The 15,631-nt window shown below is 49.2% G+C and overlaps 1 protein-coding gene across 6 annotated transcripts in view; it reads right to left on the bottom strand.

The window, feature by feature from the left end:
• Mad1l1 (mitotic arrest deficient 1 like 1) overlaps nt 1-15,631 on the bottom strand; it is a 322,214-nt gene that overhangs the window by 190,485 nt on the left and 116,098 nt on the right. For all 6 annotated transcript variants that reach the window (XM_010612080.3, XM_010612079.1, XM_010612081.3 and 3 more), the window contains one exon: nt 11,787-11,931. In XM_010612080.3, coding sequence (XP_010610382.1) covers nt 11,787-11,931 — 145 coding nt within the window. The remainder of the gene's footprint in view (nt 1-11,786; nt 11,932-15,631) is intronic.

Below are 15,631 nucleotides of genomic sequence, written 5' to 3'. Positions count from 1 at the left end.
TATCTTGAGGATGGACCCTACCCAATCAGCTGGAAAGGTGCACCCACCCAGTAGGGATGCTCACCAGGAGACAGGTGACAGACCCACTTGAGGTCAGAACCAGGATCAGACAGAAGCTCTGGCACACATCACCTGAACTGTGTCAGCTTCCCCACATGACCACCGTGGCCTCAAAGAGCTTTTAGAAAAGGAAAGTGTAGCATGTGGAAACCTTGGTAAGGTGAAGGACCATGGTCTCACGTGGAGTATGCTGGTATTGGAAGGATTCAGATCTAAGACAAACAGCCCACAATCTAGCAACTTCACTCCTAGGCTGGGCCAAAGGCCCACACAGATCCCAGCTTTATTAAAAATTGTCAAAACTTGGAAGCAACTGAAAGAAACATCCTTCAGCAGATAAACGGACAAACTATGGCCCACCCAGGCAGAATCTTAAAAAAATGGAAGCTCAAGTCATAGAAAACATGAAGGACTCTTGAAAACATATTGCCAAGTGAAAGACGCCCATCTAACGAAGCTACACACTGTATAATTTTAAAAAATGAGGGGCCGGGGATTTAGCTCAGCGGTTCGGTGGCCTGCCTTGCAAGCACAAGGACCTGAGTTCAATCCCCAGTACCATAAATAAATAAATAAACAAACAAACAAATAAATAAAATTTAAAAAAATAAAAAAATGACACTAGGGGAAAGGCACAACTATGGACATGGCAGAAGGAAAAGCAGCTGTCAGGCATCCACAGAGGTGGAGGGGAGGATGTAGATGTGTCACCTGTGAAAGATGTCACACGCCCCTCCTTTGGTTGACCTGTCTTCCCGAGAAAAGCTTTGGCCTTCTTCCAGCAGCAGCTCAAACTCTCAGGTTGAGGAACAAGTGAGCTGCCCTGAGTTTGGGCCCCTGCTGAGAAGGCGGCCAGTGTTAACAAGCACCTCACTGGCCTGGAAGAAGATGCTCAACAGGAAGTGGTGGGATGGGAAAGTGATCGAGTGAGCAGATATATTTGGGGGCTTCCTTTCTGGGTTTCCATTTGCCTGTAATATGCCAAATTCTGTTTTAAGGTTGGCCTTTCCAAATTCAGAGATATTACCAGAAAATACTTTTAACTGGTAACTTAAAAATAATCCACATCATAGCTCATGGGGCAGGTATTCATGATAAAAACTCCTGGAAAACAACAAGCAGCAGAGGATTTCACAGACTCAATAGGGAGCATCCTCAGAGCACTTCGGACACCCCACAATGAACTGCTAAAGCTCCCGGGACTTGAATGAGACACATGCTCACCTTGACTCCATGTGACAGAGAAGCCATGAGTTGGGGCACAGGGACCCAAAAGGCCACACACTGACTGTTCACATAGGACAGCAGAACTATCGTGACAACAGTTGTTGGGAACATGGTTGATGCATGGGGCTTGACTGTAACCAGCCTCATGAGATGCCATAAAAATTCAACACAAGAAAAAAATACTCAGGGAGACTCTAATGATGTGTGCAATTCTAGCCTAAAAATCATAAAACTTGCTAGGATCAATTAAAGACCATTTCAATAAATGGGGGGCGTGCAATGTTCATGGTTTAGAGCATTAAATAATGCTAAGATGCTATTTATTCCCAAAATGATTTATAAATTTATTCCAGTCTTAATCATAATCCAGCAGAGCGTTTCACAGGAATTAACAAATTCATTCTGTATAGGGGCACGCAAAGGACCAAAACCAGACGGGAATCTAAAAGAACAAATGTGGAGAGTTTCACTAGTGGATATCAAAACTGATCCTGTACAGCAATGGCAGAGAGACAGACAAAAGGAGCCGAGTACAGACTATACTTAGCTCCACCCAGGAATGGCTACCAGGTGGCATCAAGACAATAGGAAACTAAAAGGGCACTGGAAGGAGTGCTCTTCGCAAACCAGATCAACTGCAGATCTCAGAGGACAAAACAAGTCCATCTGCCTATCTCACATCACATGCAATGACCAATTCCACCTGCATGCAGGGGCGCACACCTCTAACCCTAGGTAATCAGGAAGCTGCGGCAGGAGGGTTGCAAGTCTGAGGTCAGCCTGGACAACATGGCAAACCCTATCTCTTACAATAAAAATAAGGGAGCTGGGGATTTGACTTAGCAATAGAGCACTTGCCTGGGAGGCCTAAGACAAACAAACATGCACACATTCCAAACACTTATCAGACTGAAGCGTGGAAAGTTAAAATCAGAGTAATACAGAGAAAACAATGAAATCTCTTTAATGTGCTCATGACTTTAGTACATACAGATATTTAATCGAGACTCCAAAAGTGCCAAAACAAAGGTAAAAATCAATATGCTGGGCTACATTAACACTGAAAACTTCCATTAATCATAGACCCAGCCTGAAGAGTGACAAGCCCTACCCCGATAGAGGCCCCTGGGGACCTACCTCCAACCAAAGGTCACACCCAAATAGTACGGAAGACCACAGGCAGGAGGGCCTGGGCACTGATGAAAACCTAGAGGAAACTAGCACCCCACATTCTGCAGGCGAGCAAGGGGGCACCAATCACAATGGCAAAGGGATGGAAGGTGTCCACCACCAAAACCAGCCATGTGCGAACCCAGGCATACCCACTCCAGTAGGCCTGGGGGGTCAAACCGGGCCACATGCATGTGATGTGTGCACAACAGAACCCTTCATAGCAGTCCAGATGTCGCAGGCAGTTGCCACATGAGAAACTGTGACATGCCTATACAGTGGAAGTGCAGAATAGTTACAGAGTTAACAAACTTCAAATTTTCATTCAACACACATATGGGGATCTCACAAAGACAATGCTGAGCTGAGCAACAGGTGGCAGACACAAAAGAGCACAGGCCACAGGATATCTTGCAGGTGAGCCCATAATGGGCAAAACTCAAAGTTAGGAAGGGCTCCCTGGAAGCTATAAATGAATGAGCACAGGGTCCTGAAATTGCATGCCAGCTGTCTTCTGAGCAGCCCTACACTGACATGTGTGCTCAAGGACTCCAACACAAAGACCCTGGGGAGAGAGCACATGGCACAGCAGAGGCAGAATACAGAGAAGCATACGGATCTGTGCTTTGGAATATTTCACAGCACTGCCTGCGATGGCAAAGCCTGGAAAGGCCAAACATCCATCTAGGGGAGAGTGGATGAACACATGATGGTTTACTCATTCCACATGTCACAGAAGCAGTGAAAATGAATGAACGGCAGCAACGCAGACTAATGTCGGAAATATATTCATTGTTAACTGCCAGGCATGGTGGTCTGTGCCCATAATCCCAGCTCTCTGGGAGGCTGAGGCAGGAGGATTGCAAGTTCAAGCCCAGCTTGAGCAACTTAGCAAGATCCTGTAGGTAAGTAAGTAAATAAATAAATAAGTAAATAGGCTGGGGACATAGCTTAGTGTGAACCCTTGGGTTCAACTCCCAGTACCCCCCAAAAAAGCATATTGTTAAGATTTAAATAAAAAGAAGCCACAGAGGTATTCTATCTATATTAAACACACAAATGAGAAATGCTGAAGAGTGCTTAAGGAGACACAGAGGAAAAACTGAAAAGGATTTGCTCATGTAGAGGTGGGGTGGCACCAGCAAGGAGTGTGTTTGCAAGTGTACTGCTTCTCACAAGCACATGTATCATGAAAGAAAGGGCAGATAGTGTGGGAGGTACCTTGATCTAAATGTCTCCCCAAAGCCTCATGTGCTCACAGGGGTGTGTGTGTGTTTGTGTGTTTGTGTGTTTGTGTGTGTGTGTGTGTGTGTGTGTGTGTCTAGATCATGGGTGTGTGACACTGGATTGGTTTAGCATTGTTTTGGGTGCGGCTGAATGGATTTACTAAAGACAAAAGACTCACTCTGGGCGTGAGTGGCACCAACAGGCTTATGGACTGGATGGGATAAAACAATGAAGAAGGAAAGCTCCCTGTCTGCTGCCTGCCCTGTCATGAGCTGTTTCCCCTCTGCTATGGTCCTCTAACACACTGCCCAGCCTTGGAGCCTGCTAAACGTCTATGAACTGTAAGCCAAAATAAACCTCTCCTCCTTTAATTTATGGTTGTGGGGTATTTTGTCCCAGCAACAAGAAAGTAACTAAGACATACCCCATCCAATTCCATGAGACTATGACACAGATAGCAACATGGTGGATCAGGTCTGTGAAACACATGGAGCCCATGAGTGAGGTCCACTCACCTGCAGGGCCAGCAGCCTGTCCAGGGCTGGGAGAAGCACTTGCTAGGCAAGACCTTGCCCTGTAGTCTCTAAAGTATTAGCTGCCAATGTCAGACAGATACCAAATAAATTACATAAACACAACTCAACTCTACTCTTTCCCAACACACATTTCTTAAAGGAGTTCATCATATGGGAGATGTGATTTTGCCACCTGACTTTGGAGGAGTGATGAAACAGCTATGTTAGAGAGCTGTGCCACTGTCAAAGCTGGAGACTACAGGACATTCTCATTGAGTGGCTCACTTTGCAGTGCTGTCCTGGAAGAAATAGGGGCAGGAATGGGTCTGTATGCAGGTGGGGTGGGAAGGGACAGCCTGCTGGCACCATGGCCAGGCATAGCTTTGCCAATGGCAGCCAGCGACCTCATGCCTCTGCCCTACACACATCCCAACTTATGCACACATATGGCGGGACAAGTCACCATCCCTGCAGAGGGGAAGTGACAAGTTGGGAAGAAGCAGAACATAGCAGTCTGACAGCACATTCCCAGATGCTGCAGATAAAGGAGACCCAGAATGCTTTCTGCCTGCTGGCAGGCTCACGAAAAGCAGTGGGAGGCAACAGTGACCACAGACAAGTCTGCTCCTGGCTCTCCAGGCCTGGACCTCCCACTGCTGGACACAATGGACAGGCCACCTCAGGTGGAATCTATACAGGAGAGCTTGACTCATGAGACGCCCTGGCACTCCAGCCTCCCCTGCTGACCTGTCCCATCTGCACCTCAGCCTTCCTCTGAGATCAGTATCAGCCATGCTGAGCACTGCAGACAAGGTACCATTGCTCACATCTCTCTGGGCTCTTCAGGTGACTCTTCTATAGACAGGGCCACAGTGCAAAGTGCTATTTACCACACACAAGCAGTGGTCCTGAATTCATGGAATAATCACTATCACTTGCGAAGTTTTCTAGCTTACAAAGGATATCTTACAAAAGCAAGCAAGAAGGACAAGCAGGAAGGGCAGGACAGTCATTCTTGTCTACAGCGAAGCCTATTCAGGCTATCTGCTCGCAGTAACACACTGGCCAGCACACATACAAGATACTACTCAGAACACAAAATCCTGACCTCCTGAAACCCCAGAATACAAGACTCAGTGCACACCCTGGGGGGGGTCACAGGGCAGGATGTCACCATGACAACCAAACACTGTGCTCCACAGCCACTGTGTAACACACTGCTTGACAGTGAGGGCACAGTGAGTACGACCCTGGCAGGTGTCCCCACTCTGCTTGGGTTGTGGGGAGGGAATGGGGGTAGTTAGAGAAAAGGGGAGGACTTTACTTCATTAAAAATTTTTCTTACTAAAACTTAGCTTTTACAGCTTACATTCTATAAATAAGATTCTGCAACTATGTTGTGGAATATTAGGGCACACTGGAAATAGCTCATTTCAAATAGGAAAATGGTTTGTGTTCACCCAGTTCTAGAAGCCAATTTTCAATTGCTTAAAATAGTCATGATATTTTACCAAGGTAATTATACTCTTAGCTATCAGTAACAATTAACTCCTTAGACTGGAGCCGCTTAATAAAGGTCTCAAAATAAAATTGCACATTCTGAGCACTGTATACTTAAATGTCAAGCACACAAACAGCCCCATAGAGGCTGAGAGCCATCTGCAGGGCTCACTGTGGTCAGACCCAGAGCACTTCCCTGGAGACGCTGCTGGAGGTGGTCAAGGAGGGAAATGGCCCCTCCCTGCAAAGAAGCTCAGGGAAAGATCCTGGGACCAAGAGCAGCTTCCTCAGAGACCCTCATAGAGGGCACTCTCCACCCACACAGCAGGTCAGGCTGGCATCCTTGACAGGCAGGCAGCAGCAGGATGTCACCTTGGAGAACCTGTCAAGAAGCAGGGCACAACTTCATCACCCTGGCCAGCAAGAAGGATCCCTACATCCGGCACAGGGGCCACACGGGAGATTGCTATCGACCACTACTGCACATCTTGGAGGGATAGTCAGCGTGAATAATCAGTTAGTGTAGGCAATCAATACCTACCTTCTCGCTAACTCAGAGCGATGTCTGTGAGTGCAGCATGGGTTGGGGTGAGGCTGACTAGGACTAGAAAGCCATTGGCTTTTAATCTGCTCAGCAGAAGAAAGAAGAATGGAAATTTCCTACCTTAGGAGCTCTAGGTGTGAAATTCAAGGACAGAAACTCCCTAAGAAGGATGCCAAGCAAACTCCAAGAAGCCCAAGGGCTCGCTGGGCAAAATGATGCTCTACCTCCCCAGGTGTCAAGGATCATGCTACATAAGAATCATCATAAGCAATTCCTCATGGTGACTGGAGTCCCAACTCTGAGAGGCGGGTCTGAGAGGCCACTAGAGCCAAAGCAACTCTGATAAAACACAGCACCAGGCACAAGAGAGACACAGGCCAAACTCAACGCCCAAGAACTCCATAAGCCATGTGGATATACATGTGGGACATTCCATACACACCCAGAGTATTAACCAGAAGGACTCACATTTGGGAACAGTGGGACCAGCAAGTCTCCATCTACCCTTGCTAGGTGGATGTGGCAGATGGGAAGCAAAAGAATGGGTATATGGGTGTACTCCAGGAGCAAGGACACAGAACTTCAGACTTACAACCAAGAAATAAAATCATATCAAGCCCAGTGAACTCAGAAACAAGAGTCCAGCCCAGGTGTGTGTCCATCAGGGGCTGAACCTACATCCTGATCCAGTCCACCTCAAAAATGAACCACACCCTTGTAGGAGGTCTGCAAAGTCCAGGTGGTGACACTCTAGTGACAGAGAGCGAATACCCAAGCCTGAGGAACAGTGGTACCATCCCACAGCATCCAGCCCCCAGTGACAGGAACTCCTGCCTGAAGAGGAACTGGGACTCTAGGTGTCTTCTTTTAACAATCCAACAAGAAGTCTTCAGTCTGCAAGCACAGGCAAGGCAAGGTGTGAAAGGGGCCACCCAGCCTTCCCAAGAGCTTGCTCTAGCTCCCAGGTGGTGTCCTGAACAAAGTCCTACAGCATCCTCAGCAAGCCACAGCCTGCAAGATGGTGTCACCACCCACCCTACTAGGCACAGCTGTGTCTCTACAACCATAACACGGAGACAGTGCAGACAGCCCACACCAGTGATGGCAAACACCATGAGGTGTCCCTGCCATTCCTTGGTACCAACCAGGACACAGGCCAATCCCACTGTGGGATGCCACTCAGCTGTTACAAAGGAACATGCTACAGACACACGCTGTAACCTGGTGGGTCTTGAGGGCACCATGCCACATGAAGAAAGCCAATCTCAGAAGGTTATACACTCTTATGAGTTCACTCATATGTCATTGTTGAAATGAGAGTGCTTCAGAAACAGCAAACAGATGGCATCTCAGGTATTGTGGGAAGAGTGGGAGAGAACACAGAGGGCGGCAGCCCAAGGTGCTGATGGCCTGTGCCTATCTGTACTTGCAGTGGTGACTCACAGTGGAGCACAGAGCACACATGGTGCTAACACTAAACTCCCAGTTTTGATGTTGCTCTGCTGTGAGGACTGACCTCGACCTACGTACATAGTCAGGACTACTCATTTTTTGCCTCCCATGACCACACCAATCTGCACTTTCAGTAGAGTCCTCTAGAGAGTGCATGAGGGAGTAAACGTTCCAGTAGGGAACAGGCTCTGAGATGGACAAGCCTGCTCAACTGCAGCTACCACAGTTTTGGACATGCTTCAGGCTGGTGGGATGACTGCGACAGGCAGCAGCTTCGGTGTACTGTGTGCACTTCCTTGTGACGGCTTTACAGGAATATGACTCCTTGCATGTCAAGAAGCATATGTAGCCATGTAAAACCAACCAGGGACAAAGAGTGGTACAGGAAACCTCTGAACTTCCTGGGAGCTTGCATTCCAGAATTAAACTAAAAACTCCTCAGCTGAGGTGACCAGTGTGAATGCTGATATAGGTTTATACCTAGGCAACGCATGGGGGAAGCCAGACTTCTCACTGCTAGGGTGGGGTCAGTGGCCCTTGGGGGGCTGAATCCAAGCAAGGACCTCTGTGAACTTTGATGAGTGTGATGCAGACATCCCACAGAGGCACAGATGCTCATGCACACAAGGTAGTGTGCACACATATCTCCCAGGTCTCATGGGCCAAGAAGGCCTGGACCAACAGCACCAGACAGCAAGACACCTGTTTTGACCCATCACTCTGTACAAAAGGAACCACAGAGCCTGGAGAAACAGCTCACTGTAGGCCTTAGGCAGGAAAGACACAAGTGAGCCTGGAGCATCATGCAGGAGCAGTGCTCAGAACAAATGCACCTCACACACACATAAAACCATAATGACAGGGACACAGGAAAAGGACCCAGGATTGCACTGAAAGAGCCCTAAAGTCACAACCATAAAATCAAGTAGTGCTCAATTAAAGGCTATAACCTAAGATAAATACCCACAGCCCATCAGATATAAAGAAATGGGGAGAAGAGACAAGCCACCCATGCTAAAGAATCCCATATAATTTATGTAGAGACACTGCCCCCAGGGAGAGGTGCTACCTCCCCACCCATCAGGTATGGGCAGCTTCAGAAGAGGACATTTTTTGCCAAGTGTGATGGCACATGCCTATAATTCCAGTACTCAGAAGGCTGAGGCAGGAGGATTACCATGAGTTTGAAGCCATCCTGAGCTATACAACAAGACCCTGTCTCAAAAAAAAAGCAAAATAAAACAAAAATATCACTATAATTTCATAATAAATCTTGGAATTGGGTAATTTAAAAAAAAAAAGAAAAGCTCACATGGAAATTGGGAAACAAAGACTTCACAGTGGAGAAACCTTGCAAACAAGACCACAGCCAGGTGCCCAAGGTCAGCAACAGTCATGGTAGGTCACGGTATGGCCTTTTCATATGACATGATGAGAGGAGGATTTTCCTTCACAGACCTCCTCCTCAACCTACAACCTCAAGTAATCGTAAGAAAAGCATCAGGTAAATCTAAAAACGGGAAAATTCCTCAAAAGTGCCAAGGTCATCAGAAACAAAGTGTGAGACACTGTCAGTCAAGAGGTGCCTGAGGAGACGGGGTTACCAAAGTCATGCAGTAGGAAAGGCAGATCCTAGCAGAGAAAAAAGGTATTTCATAAAAACTAATAAACTCTGAAGAAAGTACTGATTTTTGTTAATAAGCCAACACTGATTTATTAATTTTATCAAATGTACCTCACAAATGTAAGTTAATAATGGGATGTTTACAAGCTACCCAGTCCAGGTACTCCAGTCTGCCAGCTGGGCACACCTTGTCTGAAGCTGCCCCTTCTCCCAAGAGGGCTACACAACCACTGCTAAACTCACGGCCACCCACCACTTCCCGGAAGCCTCTTATGACTACTCCATTCCTTCCCAGCTGGCACACATGAAGCCACATCTCCGGGGCACAGGTGGTACAAGGCCTTCCTCCACAGTGGGTATGGACCTGGTTGTGGGATGTTCTGCATGATGTCCTGACAGCATGGCTCAAATAGGAACCAATAAGCTGATGCACTGAACCGCCATGGCCGAGCACCATCACCACATTCTCAGGGACCGGAGCCAGCCTACTGAGCTGGGAAACTACTGAGTGGTGGCTGTGGGCTCATAGGGCAAAGTCAGCACCGGGCCACGGGAAGGCAGCACAGCCTCCACATGAGGTTCACATGGTCCAGGCACCCACCACCCAGCCTCACAGTCTTATCTTCATCTGACTGGCAAGGCCCTGGTTCCAGCATGACCTTGGGTGTCTCACACTGTGGATCCTCCGCCACCACCGCAGGGAGCCATGTGGAGTGCATGCCATGGCTGCTAGGCCAGGCACCTTCTCAGCCTGCTTCCACATGTCTGCACATTGACACCAGCAGCTCTACGAAAAATTCCCTCTCCCAGTCATGGTTCTGCACAGAAGAGTACCAATTGTCCACACAGGCTCCCACAGACAGCAAATCCTTCAACTCTTTGCTTAAGCCTGACCTCAGACAACAACTTCCATGTCACCACGGTACCACTTGTCTCTTCTCTGTCATGGCTGGCAAGTGTGTGCAGTTGAGTGCTGCTGCTGCCTCTTCCCCCTGGACTGTCGATCCTATAAGGACCATGTGTATAAACACATTTGGAGCACCTTGTTGACATGGGCAGCCACTTGATGGGCGTCTGGGGAAGAAGGGAAGATGGGAGCCCCAGAGTCTCACCCTGTAAGTCCAGCAGAAGAAGCCACAGCCAAGGGCAAGTACCTTCTCTGCCAAGGTGCAGACTTAGGTTGAGCTACACGAGGACACTTTGGGAACCTCGCCTCTCTGGGGCTGTAGAAATGGTCAGCCCCACCCAGGTCCCAGGAAGACCAGTGTGACACCAAAATGATTCAAAGTTTCCTTTAAGAGACAGCAAGATTCTGTCAAGAATGTACAGAGGTAGCCGTGAAACAGCAGCATGCAGATGAAACATAATTCATTCCCTAAAAACTTATTCACCAGGAGGTTCCAGTAGCAAAACAGTCCCCAGTTTGCACCAGATAGGACCAAGAGCAGGCATATGTTCATGGACACAGCTCCAGTTACTTCTCAGCTGTACCATCTTCCCGGGAGAAGGGAAGACAACACAGCCTCCTCTGATCACTCAACATTAGGGTGAACACAGACAGGGAGGCCCTGTCCAGCAAGCTGGACTTCCCGCCCTTGCCTAGAGACCACTTGAGGAAAGACCTGGCTCTTGTCTTCTGAAATTTCAGTGCCCATGCATTTCCCCCCGCCTCCTCAGTACTGGGGACTGAATCCAGAGCTTCACACTGAGATATATCCCAGCTCTTTTTTTTTTGGTGTTGGTGGTGGGGTTACAAAGTCTACTAAGTCACTAAGTAGCTCAGGCTGGGCTAGAACTTGTGATCTTCCTGCCTCAGTCTCCCAGAGTGCTAGGATTATCACCTAACTCAAGCGACCTTTTAAGTGACACCAAAAACCATTCATGTCTGCAACCTTGGCTTAATGTGCTGACATCAGAACCCCTTCGGACAGAACAATCAAGTAAAAATGGCCATCAGAATGGTCCCCATGGCACCTGCAAACAAGTGACCACTCTCTTTCACACCCTAGACCAGAGCCAGTCCAGCTTCCTCTGCACTTTCTGGCAGTAAAGGACAGGACAACTGCCCACCTGCTAGGTCTTAAAGAGTGTTGACTGTACTGCCAGAGGTACAGTCTGCAGAGGGCAATAGGCCGGGTCACTGGATATTAGACAGGTATCAAGAAAAGTGGAATCCACCAAGAACATTGGATGAGATGAACTCTGAGTGGTGTTCGAGGACAAGAAAGCACAGTCTAAGCAAACTGCCAAGTGCATGGGGCTGGGGGACCACTCGTGCTGCCCCTGGTCATGGCTTCCAGGAAGTTATACACAACTCTGCCCAAGATGTGAACATGCAGACCATCATCAGCAGGTGACAAATGACATTTGGCTGTGTAGACGCTGGGGCAGAGGTGAGATGTCACAGAGAAAAGAACAGGTGTGGACCAGGCAGGGACAGCCTGGCTGCCTCTCCAGGAGCCCATACCTTGGTTAGCAGCAAGACACGCTTCTGTAGCCTTCGGGCGAGTGCCTCGTGGTTCTCCCGCTTCTTCCTCTCCTCCAGGAGCTGGCCACTGATCTGCCGCACCTCCTCCTGCAGCTGCTGTTGGGCCTTCTCCAGCCCCCGGGCACTGCACAGAGAAAGCAAGGGGGCAGAGCAGTGAGGCCTGGCACACTGTCCCCAGGGTCAGGACGTCCTAAAATAGAGCTGCACGTGTGCCCACCTCCCTGCCGTTTCCTCACTCCTGAATAGCTACTTAGCGCCTTTCAGGAGTTTCTGGATTTCAAATAGACACCCAGGGTGATCCCAGCACACAGCGGGAGGTGGAGGGAAGCTCAACTCCACACACAATGGGAAAAATTGTCAACCACACAGCGTTTCGGGACAGGGCTTCTGAATGAGCTAAATTGCCAGCGCAAGCACTTCCCGTGTGAATCACAGTCAGCACAGATGTGCAGCATGGGGGCTGTGCCGCCTTCACTGGCGGGCAGGAGAGGCGCTGCAAAGTGAGAACCCAGCCACACACAGGTCCTGGGGCTGTGGCACAGGACAGACCGTGGGCATGCAGCTGAACTGAGCACCCTCCCACCTGTCATTTCTGTCCATCTCCTTTTCCAATATCCCTTCTCCCTCTGTGCTCCCACAGCCTCTGCCTGAGTCTCACCTACAACACCAGGATGGCCACCTAATAGCCCTCACAGGGCCATCCTCCACCACCAAGTCTCTTGAGACAGCAGAGGTGGCTGGATCCTTCCTATCAGAGGCTGCTGACCATTCACAGGCCACCCTCAGCATATGGCCACCACCCTGCTTCTCTCAAGACCACCACTCCGCGTGGTCCCCTGCCCAGCACCGCTGACAACAAGACTCTAGCATTGTCCACGTGGCTTTCCAAGCTCCACCCCACTCCAACTCGAATGACCATGGAGGGACACAGAGGAAGAGCTCTTATAAAGGGAGTGAGGCAGGGCAGGACCAACCCATCAGGCAGACATTTCTCTGGAAAGGAAATCCTAAATGAACCTCAAAAACTAAAACAGGCATTAGGATTCTACTCTAAGGTGATATTTAAAACATTCGTATAAGGTGACGACGAGAACAGCAAGGCTGCTTTGAAAATATAGAAATTTGGGCTGGGGGCTATGAAGGGCATCTAGAGTCTTAGATCATTCTTGGCATCCAATTGCTTCTACTTGCTTTGATTAAAAGATTCAACAAAACCTTGAGGACAATAGATAATCCTTTCCTCAGGGGTCATCTAAGTTTTTTCTAAATCAGAATTTAGCTGAACTGTAATTTGGAAGTGACTGTGAATCACTTATGGAACTTTAGAAAGAACCTGGTGTTGGTTCTGGTTCCCCAACTGTGGCAAGGAGCCTGGGTGATCCTGGAGGGCCCCAGGCAGAAGACATCAAGGCCACACAGATGCTGGGATCCACACACCAGAATCGAAGACATCACCTCTCACTCAACTGAGGGTCTTGGAAAGTCTGACACTAACATCAACCACAAACGTAGAATCAGCCAACTGCCACCACACCTCTAGGTGCTCCATAACCAAAACCATACAATACAAGTACAACTATTCTTTGCAAATAGACATATTAAGAGGCTATTTTGAGTTCCAGTTCAATTTAAAACTATTCATAGACCAATTTAATAATCAAGAACTGTGAAATCGACTCTTGAATCATTGAATTCAGGTGGGTAAGTTCACAAGTGCTTTAAATCACTGCTCCAAAGTGGGTAATTTAATTAGGAGAATGGCAGCATTCACTTTGCTATTGTAAGAGCCGTGCACACAGAGGAGCAAGAACACAGCAATGCTATCTTGCTGGCGACTGGGCACAGCACTACACCAGGCAGGGCTGAGGGGAAGGGGCTTCTCTTACAAGCTGTCCACAGCACAGGGTGGGGGCAGGGAGCCCTGGGTCTCAGGGCACAACATCCTTGTATCTGTCTGGAGTCGTCCCCCTCGCAGGGCCCTCCCATCAGAGCAGGTGCAAATATATATACACAGTCACACTACAATGGCCATCCTTCTGGGCTTTGAGGACCTAGGTTCAGGGCAACAGAACCAGGTAGCCAGATCGGTCCAGGAACCCTGGCTTCTGGTCTGAGCTGGCAACTAAGCCACACACTGCAGTTACACTTCAGCCACTGCAGGGTGTGGAGGGTACGAGTACCAGAAGCCCTAATCTCAGCTCTCCACCCAGATCCAAGGTACTGGAAGGGTATAAGTTGTGATGGTCAAGCGTAACTATCAACTTGACTGGATTAAGAGACTCCTGGGAGGTGGCTGGGCCATGGGGAAACTGTACTCATCAGTGAATGAATCCATTCTCATCACAGCTGAACGTGCCCTCAGGAGATGTGCTGAGTGGAGAAGACAGATAGGTCATGGCCTGTGCCTTTGGAGGGCAACTCTCTTGCTGGCACTGTTCCCCTGCTCTGCTTCCCTGCCACTGAAGTGAGCAGCTCTGCTCCTCCACACCCTTCCACCATGCTGCTTCTGCCATGGAGCTCAATCCCCTGAAACCATAAGCAAAAATAAACCCCCTCTTTAAGCTGTGTACGTCAGGCACTTGGTCCCAGCAAGGTAAATCTGACTAATACACTCCTGTAAGCAGGGACGCAAGCTGGGAGTTCTTCGGCATCCACAGAAGATGAACCTTCAAGGGTGAAGTACTGGGTTCAGACAGAGAAGTTCACTTGCCATGTTATGAAGAAAACCTTTATTCACTCAAGAGCAAAATACTGTACCTTTCATCCCGTGAAGAGAAGAACAAAGGAAGCCAGAGGAACACAGCCCTACCAGAGACCCGCCAGCAGGCAGGACAGTACTGGGGGCAGGGCAGCCAAATGCAGACCCAACCCTGAGCACAGGGCTGGAGACGAGCCTGAGAGCTGCCACGCTGGGCACAGTGAGGGCCATCACTAGGCGTAAGACATCAAACAGGCAGCACCTCCAGGAGGCAGCTACCACTCCTTGGTGGGGGAGACAAAGCAGAGAGAAGGGGATATGAAGGTGTGGGAACACACAGCAGAGCCTTGGGACCGGACTGGGTGCCTAGGTAGGCCAGTCTGTGGAGGGCCCGCAGAGACCGTGTACCCGAGCACAGGGGACGAGAAGCAGGTGGGAGGCCCACAGGCGGGACAAGCAATGGACAGGGCCCTGCCTCCTCCTCGAGTACCCACAGCACCTGATGGAGACACCAGGTCAGGTGACAGACGTGGGCTGCAGGTCTCAGGCTGCAAAGCTGGCAGTGATGGACAACAGACACTAAGCAAACATAAGAGCACCCATATGAGGTACAGTAAGGAGAATGGGAGGCATGGAGGCACAGAGTGAGAACGGCACCATGTGTGGTCTGTTAGAAGGGTGGGTCACAGGCAGGCTTTCCGTGGGGAGCACAGCCACAGTACGAGGAAGAGGGAGCAGGCCTCACAGCCAGCCAGAGAGAAGGAGTGAAGTCAGAGAGGAGTGAAGGGGATGAAGGGCAGACAGGGAAGAGGCTACGCAAATGAATGAAGAGCCCAGAGAGAGGGGTTTGCCGCACAGTAGAGGCAAGTAGACAACAGGCTGACAGTAGACAGGGTAAGGGGACTTGTCCATAAGATGGGAAATAGCATCTAGGCGTGGTGGCAGAAGCCTGTAATCCTAACACTTTGGAGGCTGAGACAGGAGGATCACTGAGAGGTCAAGGCCAGCCTGAACTACAAGACAAGACCCTGCCAACAAAAACAAAAATAAAAAACCAGCATGGAGAACTGCACAAAAGTGCAGCAGCATGCTTCAGGTGCTGGCCCAGCAGAGGCTGTGGAGTTCC

The sequence above is a fragment of the Fukomys damarensis genome, unplaced genomic scaffold (genome assembly GCF_012274545.1).
Source record: "Fukomys damarensis isolate Sample0158 unplaced genomic scaffold, DMR_v1.0_HiC HiC_scaffold_17, whole genome shotgun sequence".
In the NCBI taxonomy this organism is placed as follows: Eukaryota; Metazoa; Chordata; class Mammalia; order Rodentia; family Bathyergidae; genus Fukomys; species Fukomys damarensis.
This window is presented reverse-complemented; position numbering and strand designations above follow the sequence as displayed.